Raw genomic sequence first — 26,057 nt, 5'->3', positions numbered from 1 at the left:
AGCATAATTACATCTGTGACTATGCTTAGCCAACCGGGGCATCATTTTGAATATCAATTAATTGTTATATTACTATAGGTAGAAAGGTGAGAGACTGAGTTTGAAGTCTACTGATCATACATAGCAACTTTTAAAACAAAATAATTCTTTGAGGGCTTATACTAACACATGCCTCTTTTCTGTAATTATGTAGGTGCAGAAAACAAAACTGCCAGTCCACTGTTTCGTCTGAACTAATTTTGAGTAATATTTGTTACTTCCTTTTCTCTTACTTGGTTTTTTCAAGGAGAAAGACTACTAAGGAGTGAATTAAAAATCTATATTTTGTTTTGTAGTCTAGAAAGTATTTCTTATGAAATCCTCTTTTAAGTTAAGAAGTTTAGAATGTTTCCATAACTTTGAAACTATTAATGCAAGGGAAAGATATGAGACAAAAGATGTTATACAAAATATACAACAAGAAATCATACAGAGAAAAATCTGTTTTGCCAAAATGGATAATTTGGAGAAAATTGGCACTTTTTCATATACAGATGCTCCTTGGCTTAAGGATGAGATTACATTCCAGTAAACCCATCGTAAACTAAAAATATCATAAGTAAAAATGTATTTAATGCACCTGACCTACCAAAAAATCATAGCTTAACAACAGAGTGCACTGTTAAATATCAGTTTCTCACCCTCAAGGTCACAGGAGACTGGAAATGCAGCTCACTGCTACTGCCCTGCATCATGGAAGTATGATTCTACCTATCTCCAGCCCAGGAAAAGATCCAAAATCAAAATTCAATTTACAGTTTTTACTAAATACATATCACTTTCTTATCATTATAAATTTGAACAATCATAAAGTCAGAACTCTCTGTACTACTACACTTAATACACACACACACACACACACACACACACAACTCCTTTAATCAGAAGGAAAAAATACACAAATATTTTATTCACACTATACCAATCACAAGAAATACCATACTATATACTCTGGACTATAAAATAAGAATAGCTTAGTTTTAGACAGCAACTTCTTTTGGGCAGAGTTTAACACATATAAAGCACAGGAATTTTTGTTTGACACTACATAAATCCTATCAAATATTTTTTGGGACATGGAATATTCTTGTTTTATAGAAATAACCATAATAGGAGCAAGTAGTAAAGTAGCATTCAACAATTGCATATGACAATGGTAGAGATTAAATGAAATTTAGGAATCAAGTGAAATACACCAAAGTAACTATAATAACTATCATATGAGTTAGAAGTAACTGATTGAGTGGAAAATAATGACAAAATATCATTGAGCCCCAAACTCACATATAGCATTGAGATGAGAAACATATGCTTTCTTAACAAAAGAGTTTATAGATGTTAACAATTTCACATATACCAAAAAATCCATGAAAGCAACAAAGCATAACAAGTTTGGATACAAACCTATTCACTTTTATTGACACATTTATTCTTCCAATATTTTTGAACAACTTAAATACCAGCTGTACTTATGGACCACAAGAGATATGTTAGTACAAAGATAATATAATAATTTTCAGGTTATGTTTACTGGAAATCCACCATCTATTATGTGACAGTCTGGGAAAATGGTGATTAGTGTGAAAAATGTACATAATTTGAAAGCATTGAAAACCTGGCTTTGTGCGTAGTCTTAGCAGGGCTCTATGCTGACAGCCCTTAAGGAGAGCTTGAATGGTCATGCCAACACACCAAAGACAGTTATCATGTGCCATGCAGAAACTCAAGTAGAAAGTCAGTCTTCTTTGAGGGAATTTCCCCCCAAAATAGGCTCCAAAGTGGGTGAACCAAAAGTCTTTGGCATGAACATTTTATATCAACTTAAATCTTGTTGATACTAGACAATTGCCAATAGGTTTCAAATTGGAACAGACTTTTTTTACACTGGACTCTGTTCATTTGGGAAAATGTTATAGAAAGTTCTTAAAATTGAAAGGAGCTTACTCACTGGATTCCTTACACTCATATTCAAAATTACAATGCTTGGAACAGTGTGATGCAACCAGCCCATACCAGCAGCTCCTGGCATCTACTATTATAATGTTTTAAAAATTTTGTGAGCTGGTTGCTACTTACAGCCATTATTAAAATCAAATTACATAAGCCTATAGTTAAATAAATAATGTTAAGAATAGTGGTATCAACTAAAAACCATCACCTCCTAATTATTTTACTACAATCTGCATTTGGGGCTATTTTATTCTCTTGAATTTGTATGCTGGAAATACTACATAATGGTGTAACTGTGCACCGCCTCCCAATTCAGTGTTCAGTGATGTCACAGTGGTAGTTGAAAATCAGCCATGGTGGGAGTTACTTGCACCACGAAGACTGGCAAATTGTGAAGTCTGAATATTTTGAGCTGATTGTTAAACATTTACCATCAATACTGCTACCACATTGCCCATGTGTATTGTGTTCCCATTCTTAGGGATTTTTCAGGTTGATAGCATTCTGACTCAGGAAGGATGAATTACCCCAGAAGTGAGTGAGTGACTGCCTTTATTACACTCTATCATTGTACTTCCCACTTGAAATTATCTGTGGGGTCCTTCAATTCAGGGACTTTTTTCATCTTTTTGTCCTCTATGCTATATATACTGCCTGGCACAAAAGGGATAGGCATTTAATATTTAGTGAATTGAATCAGATGAACATGTAAAGAAATGAGACAAGCTCTGCCATATACATTTTGTTGAATGAAAAGGCCACTAGCTCACCCTCTCTAACTCTAATTGGGATCCTAATCAATCATATAAATGCACAAATCAATGACTCCTGCCTTAAAAAAAGTATTGCCAAAAAGAACACACTAAAAATTTAGACTGCTATAACTTGCTTTAACCAGCTCTAAATGATATTATATTTGACATACAAGTCACAATGTACAGAAAAAATCTTTTTTGTCATTGCTCCAACTACAGACAATGCTTGATTTGGCTATAACTCAGCAATGGATGAGGCAACAAGTATTTCCAACTAAAAGGAAACTTCTAGAACTTTCAAAGCATCAGCCCCTAAAAAGGTAAATCCTGATGTGACATTCTGCCGCTCCCTCCCCCAACCCTTAACTACACTAAAGGCAACATGAGACATTCTTTTAAAAAAAATCACATGCTTTTCTAAAATGTGTTGGCAACTGGTGAAGTTTGTGGTGTAATTATGAATGAGTGCTGGGGTGGAAAGAATACTTGTATCCAATGACGTGCTGACTCCAAACTGAGGAAACTGCTGAGAGACTAGGAAAGATCTCAGATGGATATTCAGACAAACAGCATGTAACTGCAAAATCCAAAGGATTACCCTATAGATTCTTGCTTCTAAACTAAAGGTGAAATTGCCTCAAAGCAATTTCCAGACTTCAGGTGAGATCTGCATTCCTGATTAAAAAAACAGATAGGAAAGGACACAATCTACTTTGCAGAACCTAAGAGACATAGCCTTAGAGCAAGCAATCACAATACCTAGCTGACTCTGGAGCTATCTGCTCTAACCTCACGTGGTTATGGCTTTCTTCAATTCCCTAGTGCAAAAGGTTAGAAGTCACAGACCAAACCATGCTGGTTAGAATTAAGTTTCTCCAGTATGTTTTTGTACATAAATTTGCTGTCTATTTGTATAATGTTTTCATCCCATACATAGGTCCTCCATTCTTGATTAATCATTTTCTAATTCAGTATCCTTTAGCTGTTGAGACAGACATATGAAGCAAATGGCTTTCCAAATAATAACTGAGTCATAATTTCAGACTTCAGGAAAAGTAGTATGCATACACTCTTAGGTAATTGTTCAAAGTTAAATGTGCCACAGAAGTTTTGGATTTTTTTTTTTAATGTTCCTTTTCATTAGGTCTGTGAAGCTGATCAAATAATGTATCAAAATAACAACATCTGAAGAAATGTTCAAGAAATTAAAAGAAAAATTTTAAATGAAGAGGAGCTTATGAAGACACTTGCTGCCCCTACAATCACAAAGACTTATTAGGGCACAGAGTAGCATTACTATGGTAAGTTAAATATTATAAGAGCATTATTTCAGTGAGATCCAAGCCTACAGTGAAAAGATCTTCTCAGCTAAGAAAGCTAACATAGCTGGAGAGCAAATATTTTCACAAGTATAACACAGGGAAAAAGGAAGTTGGTTTCAAATAAAACTAGAAAAGATACTATAAAACAGGTGAATGAGCACAAGACATCTGAAACTTGAGTAGAACACAAAATCCTGTCTAAGTTTAAAGAGGATTTCCTCTGCATCAACTAGCCAAAGAGCAGCTCTCCAACTGACCTAACAAAGTCAAAAGCTTTGAGAGACCATAATGTCATGTGCCAGGACCAAACAAGGGTTTACCAAGTAGACAGAGACTTTAAAAGTTTTGGAGTTTAAATGGATGTGAAACTACCTCATTATTTGGTGAACTAAGGAAGATTAAATGACCAAGCAACCTTCAAAAAGAAAAACAAAAATGTTACCTAAAATATACAGGTAAATGGATATTTTAAAAAGGAAGTGAGCATTTGCTTAGCACATGTGTCAAGGGTAAATAGACTACTGATATCCTTTCCTCATTCTGTAACCTTTGGTGAAATAACATTCTTTAGGAGTTATAGAGATCTCTCTCTCTCTCTCTCATATTTTTGCTTATGTCAAATTCCCTCATTTCTAAATCTGAGTGCTGCTTCTAGACAGGACATTAATCTCAATGGCACAGACAGTGCTTGAAGTGGCAGAGATTTCTCTCTTCAACTTTCGGGTCAATTCCCATTTTAATCTTATTCCCAATATAGGGTTATTAAATTTTATCTGAGACCATATCTCTCCAGGGGATAAGGAGTTTTATATATGCCAAATACTTCCAACTACCCCTCCTCCAATGTGCTTAAGAAATTTTAATGTATTTTCCAAAGATCTTGGGAGTATTTTTATAACTAAAATTTAATTCTCTCATACACTAGCTCCCTCCCCCACCACTTCAATTTTTTTTTCGCCATTCATCCAAAGATTCTGATTCTTAGGAATATGTGTAAATTTGTTTTTTGTTTTCATAAACACTGAATTATGTTCTTGATAGTGCTGCCTGTGGTCTTTGTTAATCAGCATATTAAGTTGATTTATTTCTGTTATCCTATTATCTAGTCTCTGATGGTTTTATTTTAAAGTAAAAGATAATGCAGTTAGAGGTTTTAAAAGATAACAGCATGGGATTAGATATTCTGCAAACATTAGTTAATTTAGTCCAGCAATAATGATGATAATAATAATAGCTAATGTGAATGAATTTGATCTGTGTGCCAGGCACTCTTTAAAGCACTTCAATTCAGTAAAAGATAATGCAATCCTCAAAATGCACATCCAGAATAGGAACTTTCATTACACCATTTTGCAGATGTGGAAACTAAAGGGAAGTAGTTAGATCATGCAGCCAAAAAAAAAAAAAAAAAATCAGTGCCTTCATTCACACTCAGGCCGACTCCAGTGTCTATAGTCTTATACATTATGCAATATATGGAGATCAGCACTTGGGGGTCTTTTGCTTCAATATAAAATGGGCACGAAACATTAGTGACTCAACAAAAACAGTTTCCAAGTTTCCATTTTGAAACATGGGTTTATGTCATTTGGCAATTTTAATTTTTCTTGGGAAACACCACCATTAAGATAGAAATTCAAAATCTCTACTTTCTTGTAAGACATAGGGTATATTCCAATGTCAATACTGTTGTTGCCTTCATAATGACTGACCAAAGTGCCAAAGAGGATGCAGATTATGGCAGGAGCACTTAGGGGATGGTCATAGCCCACTCTCATCCAGGGCTGCCAGGTCTCTCTAGCAGGCAGTCTGTCACCCTCGTGGCTGCCCACTACTAAGGGCAATGGGCTCCATGGAAGCAGCAGCGAAAGAAGGTCTTTCAGAGTCCAGGCAAGGAAGGCAGTTCAGAGCAGCTGTAGATCACAGCAAATGCGAATCTGCAGCTGTGCAGCCAGGAATTCTGCATATGAATGTTCCAGTTAGATCATAGTGCCTATGAATGCACTCATATAACAGGCTGCCCACCAGCCTTCCGGATCCTGGTTCTAGTAGGAGAGGACTGACCAATAGCCTCCAGAAAACAAACATGTTCCCTCCCCGCTACTTTGTTTATACTTTGGATTATTCAACATTTGGAAAATTCCACTTGGTGGAATTTTTACAATGCTGATGGCAAATTTTTGCATATTCTTCTGCAAATGTTTGCTTTTCTGTGGGTAGTCTCAAAGATATGGGAAGACAGCTGGGTGAACTGGAATTGTCCTGGGCAAGTTCTGAAGTAGACCAGCAAATTGTGAAAGACACAATTTCAGCCCAGAGACTTGCCGAGCCAAGGCGGTATGGTCAGTTACAGAACAGCCCCAGGTTAATTGTGAATCACTAGATGTAAAGCGATGCAAAGGTTACAATTCCCTAAGTCATGCAGTTATATCTGCTCCCCATGCCTAGGGACAGGTTTGGTTTATGAGTCAGCATGCCCAGACTGTGGTGCAACAGTGGCACATGATACATGCCCAGAGACACAGAGAGTGGGAGAATACACAAAGGGTTATAAACCTGATCAAAATCATACTCTCACTTCTTCATGAAAATATTTGAAAGGAAAAAAGTACACACAACCACAGTTCTTAAAACAAGTGTTTAATCTTCAATATTACTGTCTTATAATATGTCATCTTTATTGACATATGTGGAGAAAATACAAATGTTATTTGGTAGCATTCATATTCACTCATATGTATATATGTGAAAATGAATAAGTGGAACTGCACTTCATGATATGTGACAGCAGTATTATGTACTTCACAAGAATGGTATGAACTTCTATTCATCATGCCAATTTCTCCCAAGTTTAAAAGGGCAATGCATAACTTAAACGTGAAAATATATGAAGCCTCCATTGCTCTCATCTCTATTCTTTTTTTGTGCCTTCAACGATTGTTTATCTTTCACTGCTTTATATTCCTAACAAAAGTAATTCAAATTTTATGGTAGTTTACAATTATAGAAGGACTTCCACATATATTATTTATCTTACCTTTAAAAGTGTCTAATTGAATAACTAGACATTAAAAAGATTCTTTATTGTCCTTTGCCCACTTTAGTGATAAGGAAATGAAGGGTCAAACAGAAAGGAATTACACACAGATGTCAAAAGGTGACAGAGCTAAGACTAGAGACCAAGTCCTGCAGCTCTGTGTCCTAAAACAGCCTCCTACACAGAGCTCCAAACCCTTTTTGCGCTCTCTGACCCAGGTCACTGCCAGTCCCTTCACCTCAGGTATTAATATATCTTAAAGCATTTAAAATAAGCCTAGACAAAGGAGCAATAATGAATCAATTCTACATAGTAATCTGCTTCAATCTAGTCAGGTTGTCAGGGAAAATAATGACAAACTTCATCATTCAGGACTCACAATCATCACAACCAAACATAAACAAAGGAGAACAAAGGAGTCGTGAAGACAACAATACAGGGGAAAAAGGATACTTTAGTATGTTTTTTATGACACTGTGAAAGGGAAACAAGATGAATTGTACAAACCTTCCTCCAAAACCACTATCTTCACCTCCAGATGCCAGGCCAACTTGTCTAGCCACAGAAAGCCTGTTGGCACCCAGGAGTGCCAGGGAACCATTGTTTGGCTTAAACTGGCATAGCCATGGTCCTCAGTCCACCGTTTTAGTCCACTAGCACCATCTGTTTAACACACACTGGGCAGATCTCCCACTTTGAGAGGAGGTAGCTGAGCAAACGGCTGCATTATATTCAGTATTCAATATCTCAAATATTTCTTACAGCAACTCTTGCAAATGTTACTCAGAGGTGAGATCAAAATTATATACAAACTCTACTTCTCCTCTGGTGCTTTGTAAACATTAAGTTTTCAAAGAGTGAAGAATTAGTAGGTTTTATTTATTTGTCAGGGGCTTAGCTTAAACTTTTGCCTTCTATTAAAAATTAATATATACATACATATGTCTAAAAATACAAACATCTATAAATAAATCCTGTCAGGATACCTGAAAACCAAGCAGGTATCTAAGATTTACATTTATACACATATGATTGTCACTTTGTATCTGGATTACTATTTCAATCAAAGTCAATCATGAAGTCAGGTTTGTATTTGGAAATATTGTTTTAAAAATTCTGGCTACAGCTGGATGCAGGGGTACATGCCTATAATCCCAACTACTCCAGAGGCTGAGGCAGGAGGATCACAAGTTCACAACCAGCCTGGGCAACTTAGTAAGACCCTATCTCCAAAAAAAAGGCCTGTGGCTGTAGCTCAGTGCTGAGTGCCTCTGGGTTCAATCCCCAGTACTAGAAAAAATTAATAAATAAATTCTGGATACAAACCAAAATAATTATAGATGATCCTAAAGAATAATTCTTTATATAAATAACCATAAAGCAAAATGACCTATATGTTGTAATAACACTGACCCATATATTAAAATCTAGATTTTCAGCTCCAGTTCTTTCAGGATATATGACTCTGGGCAAATTATGTCAAATGAAGGGATGATTAATTTTAATATTGGCCTTATTCAACATTGAGGCAAGAAGAATAAAATAATAAAAATAGTAAAAGTTCATGCTTTTAAAGCAGTACTTAAAGGGAAAACCAAAAAGTAAAAACTCCCTAAATTATAATCATTTGATCTGTAATGCATACAAACTTCCAGGCATGAATTGGTTCTTTTCTGGCTTCTTCTTTTCCATTTAGAAACTAAGGTTTAGACCAGTGGATTCTCCTGGTGTTGCAACCTGATCCCAGTGTCCCTTCCCCACTACTTTCTTTCTTGCCTTCAGAGGGATTATAAAGACACACAAATGTTCTCTGATTCTTTTACTGCTCAAGCCTCATTTAATTCCATCTCAAGCACACACTGCAGTTTCCTTTCCAGAAGGCTCTTCCCCACCAGTGAATGGAATGAGGATCCACAGTTGCCTATCAATACACATACAAGCTGGGTGAGGATCTAGTGCTAAATCCAGAATGCTGGACTAACCAATCTGCACAGGACTTTCCTGTAATCTGAGTGCCTGATTCAACAGCTAGAGACCTGATCTGCTGGATTCAATAACAGTGAACCTCAGGGCCTTTTCACTTGTAACCAGTAGGTAAGCATTTCATGAATTGATTCAAACCTACATTGTGTGGGGTGAGAGCTGCCATACCCATCTTGCTTCTCTAAGGAGCCTAAATGGCTTGGGAAGCCCCTCAAAGCTAAGTTGAGCAAGCAGAGAGAGATCATATTCCAGTGGAATAATGGGAGTTCCTAAATCAGGTTCCAATTTGACTTGTCAATTGAGAAAGACAATAAATGCCCCTCTAGGGTATGTCTAGGCTAGGTTGTATTTCTGCTAATATGTAACAACAACAACAAAATGTCTAATCACTATGCATATGTGCCCATGTTCAATAATGAAGCTTGACTTGACTCGTTCCTCACATAGCCACTTAGGGCAAGATATTAATACTTCGCCCTCTCTGTTTGTTTGTACAATGGACATGATTCCAATCCGAAAGTTTTACTGTAAGGAGTTGAAAATGGGTAAAGCACTGACCTTAAGGTCTATCAGGTCACAGGCCCTCCATAAAGGGTAGTTCCTATCATTGTCTCTGTGCTCACTTTTGGAAAAACTATCCTCTTTAACATGTGAAAGAACAAATAGCCCTAATTATTGGTAACAGGAATAAAAGTAGAGGCAGGAAAAAAGACAACCTGACAACCTTAGAATTTGGAGTAAAATTAGAAAAGTAACAAGTCAGAACGTTATAACTCTTGAGGATATATGAAAGTGGTTTTCAGAAGTTTTCCATTATTAGCTCTCCCTTTGAGTAATCTGTCTTCAATAAGACCTTTTTCTTTAAACATAAGTGTTAAAATTAAGTAAATACAAGGGTCATGTTGTCTATTTATTAATATAATAACTATGTTTTTTTGAGTTTCATGCAAAGTAAGTAGATTTTTATTTATAGTATAAAGATACGGAGAATGTGGCCATCTGTCATAACCAAATCCAGCTTATATCAAAATATGACCAATTACTATGGGTTAACATTAATTTATACTTGTTGCCTTTTAGTCCCTGAAATACCAATGTCATTCTGCCAGTATTTTTCTGAATCACCAGTGAATGGCAAAAACAAATATACCAGTTGTGATTTAATCAGAGACCTCACTGTTGAAACAGCTAGCACCAGTAGACACATTTAGAATAGTAAATGGATAACAAAAAACACTTACAGGCTCATTAATAAGAAGGCAATTAGGTCTTCTGGGAAAATTCATTTTCTAAAAGAATGCTAAAGCAAGCTATAAAATGCAAGCAAAATTGTGTTTTGACATGAATAGTGTACACTGTCTATTACATCATAATTTTTCTCTTGAGAAAACTGACAAGAATTCCTGTTCTTAAATATGAGCACAAAAGATAGTAAAAATAATACTAGTGATATTTAATGCATTCTACCTACTAACTCCCTTTCATTAAATTTGACTGTCCTATAAATCAACTCCTTATTAAAAAGATCTTAGATTATACTGGAATAAAAAAGAATTATAAAGCAAGAGACTAACAATGTTAAAAGGCAATGCTATTTCCTGTATATAACATTATGCTAAGTAAAAATGATTTGTATATAGCACATTTGGTTCCTTCGATAGTATGTTTACCTCTAAACATTCTTATACAAAACACTCATAACCCAAACTACTTAAGACTTATTATTATTTTCTTATGAAATATTTACTTCATATTGTCTGAGGATTCTTAAAATAAAAGCCTATGTGATATTGTTCTGATATGTCTGAAATGTGAAATTATAATAAAGTAAACATTGATAAGAATTATCAATACAGGGAAATTTGTTTCATGTCATAAGTAATCCTTTCACAACACTCTTACAATTCTACAATAAAATGCATGTGGCCATCTTTTCAAGCTCACTTTGGCCTAGAGCAGTGATTCTTGAAATTAAACATTCAAAAACATCACTGAGGATTTTTACTAAAATACAAATTCTGACCAGTAAGTCTGGCATTGGTTCTGATCACAAATCATCACAAGTTCCCAGGTGCTGCTGCTGCTGTTGGTCCATGAACCGTGATTCAAGTAGCAAAATCCTAGGGCAACTTGCAGTGCAGGAATCCAGTGACCATAAAGCAATCAGCCATCCCCGCGCCCCCACCCCTGGCCACCCCACCCCCCACCCCTGTGGGTGGTAGTAAGGACCCTAGAAAGGCTTCCTCTCTCCTTCTGAATTTGCTGAATGACTCAAGGCAAGTCACTACAAGAAGCTGTGACAAGAACACCACCTAAGCAGCTGCTGGGTCACTCACTGTCCAGCTAGAATTAGGAAAATTTCTGTGGCTGTTCAGCTGCTGCCTTGAACAGGGTTTGGGGAATCAGCCTGAGCAGCTGGTTAAGGAATAGAATTCATTTGGAAGGGTTTATATAAATAGATCCCAATCTCAAAGAAGATTTATTAGTCTCTCATTAAAAAGCAGAGAATGGGACTGGGGTTGCAGCTCAGTGGTACAGTGCTCACGTAGCATACGTGAGACACTGGGTTCTATCCTCAGCACCACATAAAAATACATAAATAAAAAATAGAGATATTGTGTCCATCTACAACTAAAAAAAATTTTTTTTAAAAAGCAGAGGAGAGACTGAGGTAGGAAAGGACAGACTATATAGTTACTTTATTTTCCATTTCAGTTTCTCCAACTACAGAAAAATAATGGCCCATTATCCACAGTCTTCCAAATAATATAAATACAAAGTGTGGATCCTATCCCCCAACGACTGTAGCTCTTTTCGAACCTGGAACGTGGGACAATGAAGTACTATCACTGTTAAGATACAACCAGTTTTCAGCTTTCCCAACAAAATAAATGCAAGCAATAACTCAACTATATACTATATCATTTCACTTGATTTCTGAATTTCTCTTATTAAAATTGCTATAATGAAACCTGAAGAAGAAAAACTTACTGAGCACTGCTCACTTCATCATTTTTTTAAATATTTATTTTTAAGTTGTTTTTTATTAGTTGGGCATAATACCTTTATTTTATTTTATTTTTATTTTTATGTGGTGCTGAGGATCAAACCCAGAGCCTCACACATGCTAAGCGAGTGCTCTACCGCTGAGCCACAATCCCATCATTTCTATTAACAGAATTCAACAATTCAAGCAGAAACACAAATCATTTCATTAGGACTACTTAATTTGCTCATAAAAGAACTATAAGTAAAATAAGCCGATTAGGATTTTTATGGATTATCAGCACACAAAGAAGAGCACCAAAAACTTCAACCAGAGTCAAGTGGAAAAGCACCAGTGCTCCGCCACAGAATCAATATGAGCCTCACATTCCAGACCCAGTGTCTTTCCAGAGCCTCAACAATCTGGAAAACTTCGGAAAACCAAGTTTTTAAATTATGTAAATTCAGTTTTTATTACCAATATATTAACTGTAAATCAAAAGAATTACCACAAGAATCTAAAAGGAAAATAAACACACCTTTCAAAACAAAATCTTCACAGAACTTATTAAACTTCTTATGTGCACCTACATTCTTTAAGAATGTTTTCATAAAACACATTGGCACTAAGATGAAGCATCAAGTTTGTGAACTGTCTACCTCAGAATTCACACTGTAAACATTCAAACAATTTTAAAGAAGTTTACAAAGTGTAGTTATATGTAATTTATTTCACTTATCTCAAAATAATCAGCCAATGTAGTACTCTAGTTTTCTATTCCCATTTACAAAATGAAACATAAAGTCTCTCTTTCATTCACAGACAGGTAAGCATGACAAATAAACATTCTGTGACATTAAAAGATTGTTTCATAGATATGGAAGTTTGCTTTTGACTTCAGCTGAAATAAAAAGTAGCCTGACTGATACATTATTCACTTTGTTATCAAATACCATTTAAAGATATATCATGAATTGATATGTCTTGTACTATTTTTCAGTAACTATCACAAACAGCATGAATTCTGATGAAAAAACAAGTCATGTTCAAAAGCAATTACAACCTTTTTTAGGTAGAGAAACATCATTTGATAAAAGAACACAGACCAGATACATATGATCAAAGGGTAGAGTCTGAGAGGAATACACAGAGGGAAATTTTGCATTGACAGAATAAGAAATGAATCTGTTTGGACAAAGGCAAAGGCTGATTCCAATAAACAAGTCAAAAATAGGACTTTTTTCTCTCTTCCGAAATTAAGAGATCAAACACACACATACACACACATACAATCCTCTGTGTTCTTTGTTTTGTCTGTAAGAACAATCTGTAAACTCTCTTGATGTTTCCTGTTCTCAATCTTCCAACATTCCTCTTCCTGCCCTTCATGAAGAGCAAATAAGGGAAATGGGAACAGCACAAATCCAAATTTAGTATGATTCACTCTCTTTAATAACACCTGGAGTAAACTAGTACAATGCACTTCAAAAATATTAGTAGAAACCAATACACTTCCTTTATATGAAATAATGCTGCATGCCTATATATTTAAGGCTATAAAATAAGTAATCGACCATCATTGCTGGACATATGAGATTGGGTGGGAGAACTGGCATTGGCCTTGGGTAGTAGATAGTCTTATTGCCAATTTTTGAGAATATATCTGGTTCCAAAAGAAAACACATAGGTTATAGTTTTGTATATAAGTATGTGGGACTTTTTGTTACTAGAAGACTGGGAAGAATTATGGGAGAAGGGTGGAGTAGCAGAGATGTTGATTTTTTTTTTTTTTAAATTCACAAAGAGAAGAGCTGTCAACAGCACACATGCTAATACCCAAATAGCAGCCAAACCTGCATCTTTCCGTCTGGGCAGGCCAGACACAAATGATATCTCGCAATCTAGGAAAATCAGCAGTCAGATATAAGGGGACTAGAGAGAGGAAAATCAATCCCAGAAATGTCCAGTTACATATCATTACTCGTGGTTAGAATCTGGAGTTTGAAGGCACAGAGGCACCAGGGGTTGCTGGCCAATCAAAACCAGAAAAGTAAAAGGCAAACCTTAAAACAAGCAGGCTACAGTTTATCTTCCTAGTAGGAAATAAGCATAAGAGCAATTAATTTTGTATCAGAGACAACAAGGAGTCAGACACAAGGAAAGTGGCACTGCTTAAATGAGTTGCAAGGTCCTCAGGGATCAGCAGTGTAACCTGCCAGGAATGGCATCCAAGGCTGATCTTGAGCTGCATTTCCAGGCTCAAATCACACAAAAGAGACAATAGTCCCTCTCTAGGTCACTGATAAGACTGCATCTGAAAGCTGCATGTTATTCTCCACAGAAAGATGAAAAAGCTGAATCAACAGTTGAACAAATGGCTAAAGAAACTGATTTAATTTTTTTTTCCCATCGTTATAATACCAGGAAAGTTCATAGTGACTCTTCCACAGGCTTAACTCATATAAGGATCTACACAAGGTAGGTAAAATAAAAATTTTTGAAGAGCAATATGCTGATACAATTATGGTAAGGGCCATTCTAGATTGTTTATGTTTAATAGGGGATTAGCAAGGGCAGTGAAATGTGATGGACATCATTATCCAAAGTACATGTATGAAGACTCAAATTGGATGTCGACATATTTTATATATAAACAGATATAAAACATTGTGGTATATATGTGTAATAAGAATTGTAATGCAAAAAAAAAAAGGTACTTGTATAAAGGCATGATTTGGCATGAACATACTTTATATACAAAGATGTGAAAAATTGTACTCTATATGTGTAATTAGAATTGTAATGCATTCCGCTGTCGTGTATTTAAAAAATAATAAAATCAATAAAACTTTAAAAAATGATTAAAATGAATGACTGGCTGAATGAAACACACATGTATACACACACACACACACACACACACACACACACACACATCCTGAACAGCCTGTAGTTACTAGGGAAAGAGTTATCAGAGTTCAGGAACAGTAAATGAAGAACTAAAACTAAGGCATTTCAGCTACCTCAGTGGAAGAGGATATCTCAGAAACCTGCACAACTCTTTACAACTGACTATGCTGGTTCACATAATATTTCACTAGATCCTCATAAAAACTATGCTGGATAGGTCAGGACAGATATTATTATCCGCATTTTATAGAAGAGAAAGCTGAGTTTCCAAGTTACCTCATCTGTGACCAGTTTTATAACTTATCTGAGTCTTATAGAAAACTTTCTTACAAAATGATAGATAACCAAGAGATGATAGCAATACCACCCACTAAGTATACTTTATTACCTCTTTGTATTTCTATGCCTCAGTTTTCCCAGATATAACACGATTTTAAGTAACAAACTAGATTAAAAGAGTGTAAGTTGATATTTACAGAAAACTCTGATTTGAAAGATGATTATCATGGAGCAGTTTTACACCTTAACTGGAAAAGTTAAGGAAAAGGCCATAATCAATAAAATATTCCTAAATTTGTTATTTAAGCAAAGTAAATATAATTCTTAGTCCTTAAAATTTTATTAAGCTTTCTATATTAGTAAATATATGACAATGTTGAAAAGTGGCAAACTAAACATAGTAAGTTAGATTTAACTCATTTGGAAAAAAAAGCTATACTTGGAACATTACTTTCAGATTTTTAAAATGTTATTTAAATGCTCAAAAGTTCATCATTAAAAATAGAATTTAAAAAAATCAAAAAAGAATATGCCTTTAGTCTGTACTACATCTCTAATCCATGTCTCTGCACTAAATCTAACTGGCTGTCATAAAATTTGAAGGTGGTTAAATACCAAAAGATTTATGATAGCCAGAAAAAGGTAATATTTACAAAACAAACTTTTAATTTATGGACAAATACAGATAGATCCGCACTGTGACTTTAAACTCTGGAAATAAAAGACATTCATTTGTGGGCATGTATGTATATACTGATTGGAAAATTTTTCAGATATAATCCTGTGAGAATTACATTTGTTAGGACTGTACATTCTGTTAATAAAATTTAACATAAAGTCAAATGTTATGTTTTTCCACTAAAGAAAAGCAGACATATTTAGCTAAATCACTCAGAACTGAATGTCTAAGACTACAGTTGTTCATTTGTGATATCTAACCTGCAGGTATTAGAAAAGCACTTCTGCATTTTGTGCTGGAAGAAATTTAATATTTACTTGCTCATGAAAAGATAAATAACACTTTAGAGGAGAAAAAGTTTCTTTACTATAAAAATGTCCATCAGCTGTTGAGACATTAAGTTACAATTCTTAAATATATGTGAGTTTAATCATACAACTGGTAGAGTTCAAACTTTCAATTAACAAACTACATGTCTTTTCAAGCGTAGGCTCTCCATGGAGTGACAAACACTGTGCAGAAATCAATACTCTCTCCAACTTGCCTGCATATAATGAGTCACATCAAGCATGGTTCCAATACTAACAGGCATTGTATGTCAGAGATGCATGCAGTGATGCTTAATCCAAAGAGAATTTAATTAAACCACCAGATCACTCATCGCATAGAGTTGTTGCCCTCTGTGCCCATAGAATGAATATATATATATATATATATATATATATATATATATATATATATATATATATATACACACACACACACACACACACACACACACACACACATGGCTTTCCTTCTGCGTGCTATCATTTCATAACCTTTGCCAGGGTGGACGGTACAAACTGCCACCTAAGTCTGTTGCAGTTCTAAGGGGCGAGGGAAATGCAGACGGAAAGTAAATAAATGATTGCTCTGGAAAACAATGTGAGTTTATTTCCAGGAAACCAGGCAGCCTCAACAATGAAAGAAACTGTCAAGTACAAAATAAGTTCTTTCTCCATATCCTGTGGACTCAGCCAGGAGCTCGGCTGTCGCTTTTCCCCCTTTTCTCCATCACCTCTCGGCCACCTTGGCGTTTCCATCTGCACCGCGAACCAAGGCAGCAGATGCGCCCGCCAGCCAAGCTGAGCCGGGTGGGTTAGCCAGAAAAGTTGTCATAATCCGCGGGAGGCAGAAGAGCGCCCGGGAGCCCGCTCCCCAGCGTCCACCTGGTGAAACTTCAGAGCCCCCAGAGGAGAGAAAGATAGAAGCAACCAACCAAAGGAAAGAATAACAAAACTGGAAGAGAACAGAGGACGGATCCAGGAGAGCAGGGGTCACGGACTCATTTGAATGGCTTTACTTAGAAAGCAAAGGGCTAACATAAAAGACTGCTCTCATCCCTCTTTTAGGGTTCCCCAGGCGGACAGTAGTTGTTTAGAGCACCCATCAAACAGGCTGGCTCTGAGAGGTGCGGAGCGAGCTTCTCTTTGGGTTTAAGGAAGAGCGGGCTCCCACACGCGGCTCAGGATTCTCGGACTGGGCTCCCAGACCTCGCTGCACAGGACGACTCTGCACAGATCCTTAGAATCAAAACATCTTAAAAGACTCGACCAACAAACACATATTCCAAGTGGTGCCCTAGCCCACAGGACAAAACCAGGATCAACACTACGCTGGAGGAGGAGAATGGGGACTAGAGGAGAGACGGGGAAGTAGTTGGACAAGAGTCAAGGAAGGTTATTCCCGGGACAAAAAGCACCTGGCAAAGAGCGCTGAGGTCAGTGCCTTTGCGTCTCCACGTTTCTGACAATGGCTTCCCGGGGAATTTTGTGAACACTCTGGTGGCAGACAGCAACAAGCCCGCACCGCGAGCAACAGAGCAGTTGTCCCCGGAGTCCTAACTACTTTTTCTTTCTCTCTCCTCCACTAACCCAGTGCAGCCTGCGCTGGGCACCGAGGCCACTAGTTCCACACACTCCAGCACAGCCGTGCCCATCTGCGCCCCGAGACAGCCTCAGGGAAGAACAATGGGTCGCCAAGACCAAAGTTACCTGCGCCAAGTGGCGCCCAGCTCAGTGCCCCGCGTCTCACCTGGCACAAACTCCGGGGACATCTCTTCCTCTACCCAGGGACCGCCTCACCCCGGAGGGCCAGGAAAGCTTCCCCCAAATCCTTGCCCCCGGCCCAGGCAAGGAGCCAGATCCACGTCTCACAAGCCAGGGCTGGGGACATTTGTCGGGGCTCCGGACGCCCAACCCACCCGCGCGCCACCCGGGACACTCACCTGCAGAGAACTGGCCTTGGGCGGACCCCAGAAGAGGCCAAGGGGAGAGGAGCAAGAGGGCCACAAAAGCAGGCACTGCCGCCGCCGCCGCCGCCGCCGAATCCATGTCGAGTTTGGGAGAAGTTTCAAGCAGCTTTGCAAAGAGCTGCAGGGGGATGGCTGCGAAATCCACGACGGAGCAGGGAGCTGGGCCTCCCGGGCTCAGGGAGGAGAGTCCACAGCCGCCCGCCAACACTTTTTCCTTCTTCGCAGAAACCAAACTACCTCGGGGGCGAAAGCGTCTCCCGCGCCGCCGGCCGACCGCAGCCGCAGCTCTCCATGCTCGGCGGAGGCTGCTCCTGTTAGTCAAGAGTTACTTTGCTCGGGGAGGGACGGGGGCGGAGCCTGGGGTGACGTCGCCCCGCGGGCTCCGGGCGCTTCTGAGGAATGCGGGCTCGGGCTCGGGCTCGGGCTCGGGCTCCGCGCCGCCGCCGCCTCCTGCCTGAGAGACGCGCGCCAGCCTCGGCCGCGCGCTCCATGCCCCGCGCCACTCGCTGCCTTTGTTCGCCGCCTGAGCCTAGACGCCCGCGGCCGCTCGGAGGCAGCCAGCGGGAAAGGCAGCTCGCCGATCTGCTCCAGAAATCGGAGTTTGAGAAGCGAGTTTGTAAACAGTGTGGCCGGATTCCCGTGGTCGAGCGCAGGAGACAGACCACAGCCGCCCCAGGAGAGGTGTCCGGGGGTTATGTCACCAAGGCTGCGGTCCCACCAGAGCGGTTGCCGGTAGGAAGAAAGGGGACTGTGGAAGCAATCCCTAAGGCAATATCGACCTACAGGGGAAATTTAGTTTCTTATTCATGCAATAAGGAATAAGACACTCCACCCCCATAAAAAAAACTTGTTGTTCCTTGTTCGTATAATAAATAAAACTTGGACCAGAATAAAATGCTCGGTAACTTTCCAGTGTGAACAGCTGGCGTGTCTCGTTTCTGGTTTATTTGTCATTTGCCAAATATTTGAATTTACTTTCTGCTTCACTGACTTTGCTTCTTGTTCTGAAACCTTCTGGCCTCTTTCCACTTCTCCATCACGTAAGAATTGCATCAGGTCTCATTATATTCTTTCCTTTCATACAGGTCTAATGGAATAGAAAAGGTTTGGGGATTTTTAAAAATATCTCGTAGGTATTTAAGACGTAAGTATTTAACAAAACGATTTTACACCGACAGTGAAAACAGCGATGTATGATTGATCTGCAGGAAAGTAAAGCTACAACAGTGAAGTATTTTACTTCTTCAGCAGCTTGGAGTGGTTTTGCCATATGCCACCCTGACTTGCTTCTGCGGTAAGAACGTATGGTACATACTTTATTCATTTTTGTAGCATATCGCAAAAATAGGTGTGATCACAGTGGAATAAATAAAACTTACTCAGAATTTGTATGTCATATATAATTTCTAACAATAGTTTGTTGATTGACATATGTCACTCAGACATCTTAAGATATGCATCCTCATTGAGTTAGCCTTTTTAAATCAAGAAAATGTGAAATTAAATTTGTATACCATTCATATAATGTACCTAGCCACATATTTCTTTAATCAAATATATGCTGTTAATGACCAGGCTTAGGACAAAACCTAGAAATATAAATGAAAATAAATACCACATGTATATACAGATATGTTACATGTATTATATTATACATATATGTAAGGAAGGATGGTCTTCTTTAAAAATTTGATCAGAACAGACATTTGATTAAACAGAATGTTGAGTTGTGTGGCTTGATCATTCAGCACACCTATAAGACCACTATCAATTCAATTCAGCATAGTTAAGTTTATCTCAGGTACAATGTAGATGTTTTAAACACAATCTCTAACTTTGAGCACACCTGTCACCATTTCTATTTCTTAAAAAGAATTCTCCTAGGTCACAGGTAACAAAAACTGATAAGGCATGTATTTTTCTTTTTAGGGACTTAGCAGACCTTTGTAACATTTAGCAACAATTTGCCACAGAAAGAATAAACAAAACCCTACCATCTGTGTACTAATTCATCTGTTGCTCTATACTTGTAAGAAAGATGAAATTCACTGCTTTGTCATTTGCTGTTTAAATATACAAACAAAAAGCTTATTTAAAGAATGGCATATGTGTCACAGTTCTTACCTTGTCTATTCCTTGGGACAATTTAGAGGATTCATTTCAGTTCTCTATCAGAGAAATAAAAACAGTAACAAGTAATGTGTAGAGAATGCTTACTATATAGTAGGCACTGTCTTGGGATATACAATGCTGCATTGAAACAGTAAGATACACAATGTTCCACTGAGTTCAGGAAACAATCCCTTGGCATAGATACAATTATTCTCATTTGACAAAGGAGGAAATAAGTAACTTACCCCATGACACCTATGCAAGTGAGAAGTAGAAGAGGGAAAGGAAGAGAAAGAAGAAAATTCTCAAAGGGAATCAGCAAACTAGCAATGATGCCTTCTCAATAAAAATTTGAACAATTCAGTCCTTTTGTCCATAGGGTCCTTAACTAATGCCGGCCCATAGGAATTAAAATCATTTGAATGAAGATCATATGTTTCTTCCATATACCAAAGTGTCTGGCAAATATTAGAAACTTCTTAAGTTCTTGTTTATTTGAAAGACTGAATGAATATACCAGTTCATCAATCAATGGATGAGTTAAAAATTTTCTACAACTTTGAGAAATGACTTCATAACTTATGTTAAAATCACTAATAATATTTTGTTTAGTAGGTAGAATATTCTAAGGAAATATTATAAAATATGAAAATAATAATACAAATATCCAATAACAGGTAGACTCATGGACATTATATAGTAGAATATTAATATTTCATGATCACCACAAATGAAGATCATGAAGAAAATAAATCGTGAAATGGAAGAATGCTTATGATAGAATGTTGGGTAAAAAAAAATAAAACAGAATTTTAGTTTAGGAAAATATAACTTCTAGAGAAGGGTATTAAGGTTATACAATAATGTCAGTGTATGTAATAACAGTACCTCAGGGGGAAGCACTTGCTAAAAGAAGCTGTTCACCTCATGGCAGCCAAGAGAGAAAGGATGGCTGAGGTCCCAATATCCGCTTTAAGGACATACCCCACTGACCTAACTTGCTACCTCTAGGTCCCCCATCTTAACACTGCATCTTTAAAATTTGTGTTGTATGTATACTATTATTATAAAGCAGTCAAAACAACAAAAATCTACATGTGACATGAAAATAACCAAGCAAAGAAAAAGAGAAGGCTGAAGGAAAACCCATAAGCCATAGTATTAATATAATTAGCAATAGAGATAGAATTACAAAATTTATAGCTGCCATTCTCTGTTTTCCTGTTACTGTGGGGTGTTTAGTTATAGTCTGTCGTTTAAAAGAGCACAGATTTACATTCTTACAGAGTTACTGAATACTAACTCTAGTCATGAACTTAAACCGGCACTTGGCAAAAAATAAAAATAAAAAAAATAAATTGTTTTCTGTAGAATCTACTTCTACCACACTTTAACAAGTGTAATTGGAAAATAAGATCTCAAGATCAAATAAGCTTGAGAACTCCGAACTGAGCCAATGTAACTAGGTTTATTTACTATAGTACCTTTTCCATAGTTACCAATATTGTATTGTGCACTGGGAATCTATTTGAAGGAAAAAGAACACAGCATACCTCAAAGTTGTAGACCATAGAAAACTGTAGTAAACAAGTGTGTTAGTCAGCCTTCTGTTACTGAGATAATCAACCTATAAGGAGAAAAAAATATTTGGCTCATGGTTAAAGAGGATTCAGTCCATGATCACTTGGCCCCATTGCCTTTGGACCTGTGGAGAAACAAGTGTATCAGTTGGAAGCACACACTGAAAGGAACTGTAGAACTCATGACAGCCAAGAGAGGAAGGCTGAGGTCCCAATATTCCCTTTATGGAAACACCCCAGTGACCTACCTTGCTACCCCTAGTTCCCCACCTTAAAGGTCCCACCAATTCCAACAGCACCATAGGTTGTCACCAAATGAATCCTTGGTTGACATTTAAGAATCCATCTGTGACAAGGGGTATCTCTCAGGACTAAGGTTACAGGGGGAAAAAAAATCTGGGAAGCCCTCCCTTAAATAACAATTAGTATCTTTATATCTCAATTTCCTGCAGAGAAAAATTAGATTCATAAATCAGATTTTTCAGAAGATTGAATGAACTATGTATTTTTCTTGGAGATGTAAACTTGGTTATAGATGTAAATATGAAAGGGCTGGATGATAATAGTTGCTTAGTAAATGTAATTTTCTTCATTGAAGTGTTATATGCACAAACCCGTACCCAGCAGAAGCAAGGTCTTATTTACCCAATGACAGTGTGAGTGTACACACAGCATGCATTTATAAGCAATTAGATAATATTCTTAGCTTGTTAACAGGAACTAATTGGTTATATTATGCTTTTCAATTTGTAAAGCATATTCACCCATGTGATCTCAATCTAGCCTCACTCCAACCCTGGGAAGCAGGCAAGTCAGGTAGTGTTATTAATTCCACTTAACTGATGAAGAAAGCCACAGCTCAGAGGGATTAAAATACTTGCCCAAGGTTATGCAGCTGGTAGTGCTGTGTAACTCTGACTTGGGTCTTCTTGTTCTACATCTCAATCCCTACTCCAATTCCTGTGTACTTAATTCTCACCTACAATGCCAATTTACCAGGCAATGGGTTGGTAGATGGAAATTCGTGTCTATAGTCTCTTTGAAAAGTGAAAGAAAAAAAAAACTAAACTAAAAATAATTTATTACAGCAAAATTTTCTTACAGTAAAATTCTTTCAAGTGTTTGTGCATTGTTAATAGAGGGACCAGGGAAGAGAACGATGGGGAATTTCTGACAATAAAGCCCTTGGCTAGAACAGCAAGATCCAGAACTGAGACAAAGGGTTTGCCACACCCTTGGAAGCTGTTGTTCTGGAAGTGTGTTGGCCTGGTGGACTAGAGGAAAGCCTCCAAATCCGTGGAGTTGCACTCTGACCTGGCCACTTACCACCAGAGTCTCTAGAAACTAGAGGAATAGTGATGGCAATGTACCTGAATCTCTAAGGAAAGTCTCTTCTCTAGGCAATTTTGGATAAGATGAAAAGAAATATACTATATGCAAAACCAGAGTTATTTTGTGAGTCCCTTGAACCCTTTAAAATATCCATAACTGGGGATTAGTTCAGAAACAAGAGTCAAGAAAATGCATGCTCAAAGGTTTTATCAAGGGAAGGGAAAAAAAAAAAAATGTGAGCAGCTTGAGAGCTCAGTGTTGCCAATTTGGAAGAGCAATTTGCCTACAGCTGGATATAATTAACAAGCTTGGGTCAAAAAAGAAGCCAATCATAAAAGTGTGAATTAGATTGAGGTAGAGGAATGGGACAGTGATAGTCACTTCCAGATCTGGTATATTCTCACTTGGGAGCTTCCCCCCCATTTTTAGAAAGCCTAGTCCAGTGATATTAATAAGAGATTAAGTTTTGAGGAAAGAAAAGAATGTTTGACCCTCCACTAGTCTACTATGAGTTTGCTAAATTATTTTTCTATGACATTACATCATGCCTTATTCTCTCTTTATACCAGTGAGTATTTTTCCATACCCCACCGAATGTATTTTGTTTTTCCAGATTCACTAAAGGAAAAAAAGGGTATAAAGGCGACTGCTATAAAGCATCCCATTGAATCCTATTTAAATTCTTTTGGTTTGAACGCATGCATTATCCTGAGATATTTTGTGTTTGTTATTTTAGAAAAGCCAGGAAGGAGGATAACTTAAAACTAATTAAATAGACCATGCATTCAATAATACATTTTGTGGGGTTAAGAGCGCATATGCAAAGTTGCAGCCTGATGAGAATTAACACAGCTGAATAAGAAATTCTCTAATGATTCTGCTCCTTTCTTCCTCCCACTTATTTCTGAAGGGGGTTAAGGGGCTGGCTTCACATATGGAACCCTGTGGCTCTTGCCATCTTTCTTCTCTGTTTATTCTGGTCTTCAGACAGAATGAAATAGAATTCTGAACACAAAATGCGGTGCTTCCAAAGCTCTGGAGATTTTTCTAATCCTCCAAATGTTCTCCAATAAAATCCTCCCTTAACACTGTTGGTGCTGCCACAGCATTCATAACCGGGGGAAGCCTGACAAGAAAATGAACCACTGAAACCTACATACAAACACAGGGGTTCATTTCCTTGCTGAAGTCCTCTTTAAGCAAAGCAAAGAATTCATTTTGTCATTTGCAAGCATTTATTAAGTGTACAACACAGTGCTAGTTACCCTATGGGGGATGCAGGAGAATTAGCAGTTTACTTGTGAGTTTAACAGGCAAAAAAAAAAAATTAAGTGACAACAAACTGCTCAAAGGAAGAGGAAGATAAATGAATAAATAAGTGTGTGTGTGTGTGTGTGTATGTGTGTGTGTGTAAATGTGAAGGAATAGAAAGCAGAGTACTAAGTCATGGCGAAGTGCTGTTGGAGGGGAAAGCTTTAAGAATGGCTAGCTTTGAGCTACATCTTTTTGGGGGGTAGGGAAAAGTACCAGGGATTAAAGTCAGGGGCACTCAACCACACACCCCCAGCCCTATTTTTGTATTTTATTTAGAGACAGGATCTCACCAAGTTGCTTAGTTCCTAGCTGTTGCTGATGCCAGCTTTGAACTTGTAATATTCCTACCTCAGCCTCCCAAACTACGGGATTATAAGTGTGTGCCACCATGCTTGGATTGAGCTACATTTTGAGGCAAGTGATAGTTGTGGCAGGCAGAAACAGAGGCCTGAGGGGTCAATCCCTCTTTGGAACATGAACTTCTAACTGGAATAGGCTTCCTGGGTTGTAGCTGGTCTTGATAACTGACCAAAGCATGTCTCTCATTGACTGTGATACTTGTGATATCCTGAGGATGATTTCTCCATTTCATTGAAGAATTTTTGAAATTCACTGAGAAGCTTTGTTGGAAGATGCATCAATATATAACAGATTTCTCATAACATCAGATTTCATGCTTTCAAAGCATCACAAGTCTCTAAAACTAAATAATTAGAGTATTAAAAAGTCACATGAAATTTCTTTGGGCCATAAAAATATAGTTAACTTTTTTACTTGTTGACAACTACAGCTGATAGAAACTAATGATCCAATGATCTCAGCTGAAAGCCAAAGAGCAAGAAGTGAAAACAGTCTAAGCATTGGAGGTTGAGTTCATCAAAGCCTAGTTTTATTCCAGTTTCTTTATGATGTAAAATGACCATCTAACTACCTTATACAGACTTTAGAGAAGCTTGGTAAATAATGTAAGTGTGCACAGTATATAATAATATTAGCTAATTTTAAAAAGACCTTACATGGGATAGTAGGCAAAATATTGAAAACATGCCCCAACTCCCCAAAAATGAAATCTATGACCTAATCCCTGAAAGTTGTGAATATGTGACCTCACAGGGTAAAGGAACTTTGCAGATGCAATTACACTAAGAATTTTGCAAGGCTATATTATCCTGGACCATTTGGTGGGTAGTCCAGGAGGTCCTTCTAGAGGAAGCAATTGAAATTAGAATCAGAAAGAGAAGATGTAGGGTAGAAGCAGAAGTCATAAAGAGTAAGAGTTGCTATACTTGGGACTGTGAAAATGTAGGAGGCTATAAGCCAAGTAATACAAGTGACTTCTAGAAGCTGGAAAGGTCAAGAAAGGGGATTCTCCCCAAGAGCCTCCACATGAAATATAGACCTGCTTTCTCCTCAACTATACTTCTAGTGAAACCCATTTCAGACTTCTGACTTCTAGAGCTTAAAGATAAATTTGGGTTAGCCA

General features: G+C 37.6%; 1 protein-coding gene across 5 annotated transcripts in view; it reads right to left on the bottom strand.

Moving 5' to 3' along the window:
• Positions 1–18,526, bottom strand: part of Ptprk (protein tyrosine phosphatase receptor type K) — a 542,901-nt gene extending 524,375 nt beyond the window's left edge. For all 5 annotated transcript variants that reach the window (XM_071613038.1, XM_027947359.3, XM_071613039.1 and 2 more), the window contains exon 1: positions 18,210–18,526. In XM_071613038.1, coding sequence (XP_071469139.1) covers positions 18,210–18,315 — 106 coding nt within the window. In that variant the 5' untranslated portion in view covers positions 18,316–18,526. The remainder of the gene's footprint in view (positions 1–18,209) is intronic.
• Positions 18,527–26,057: the final 7,531 nt, after the last annotated feature.

This window comes from Marmota flaviventris, chromosome 6 (genome assembly GCF_047511675.1).
Source record: "Marmota flaviventris isolate mMarFla1 chromosome 6, mMarFla1.hap1, whole genome shotgun sequence".
NCBI classification, from domain to species: Eukaryota; Metazoa; Chordata; class Mammalia; order Rodentia; family Sciuridae; genus Marmota; species Marmota flaviventris.
This window is presented reverse-complemented; position numbering and strand designations above follow the sequence as displayed.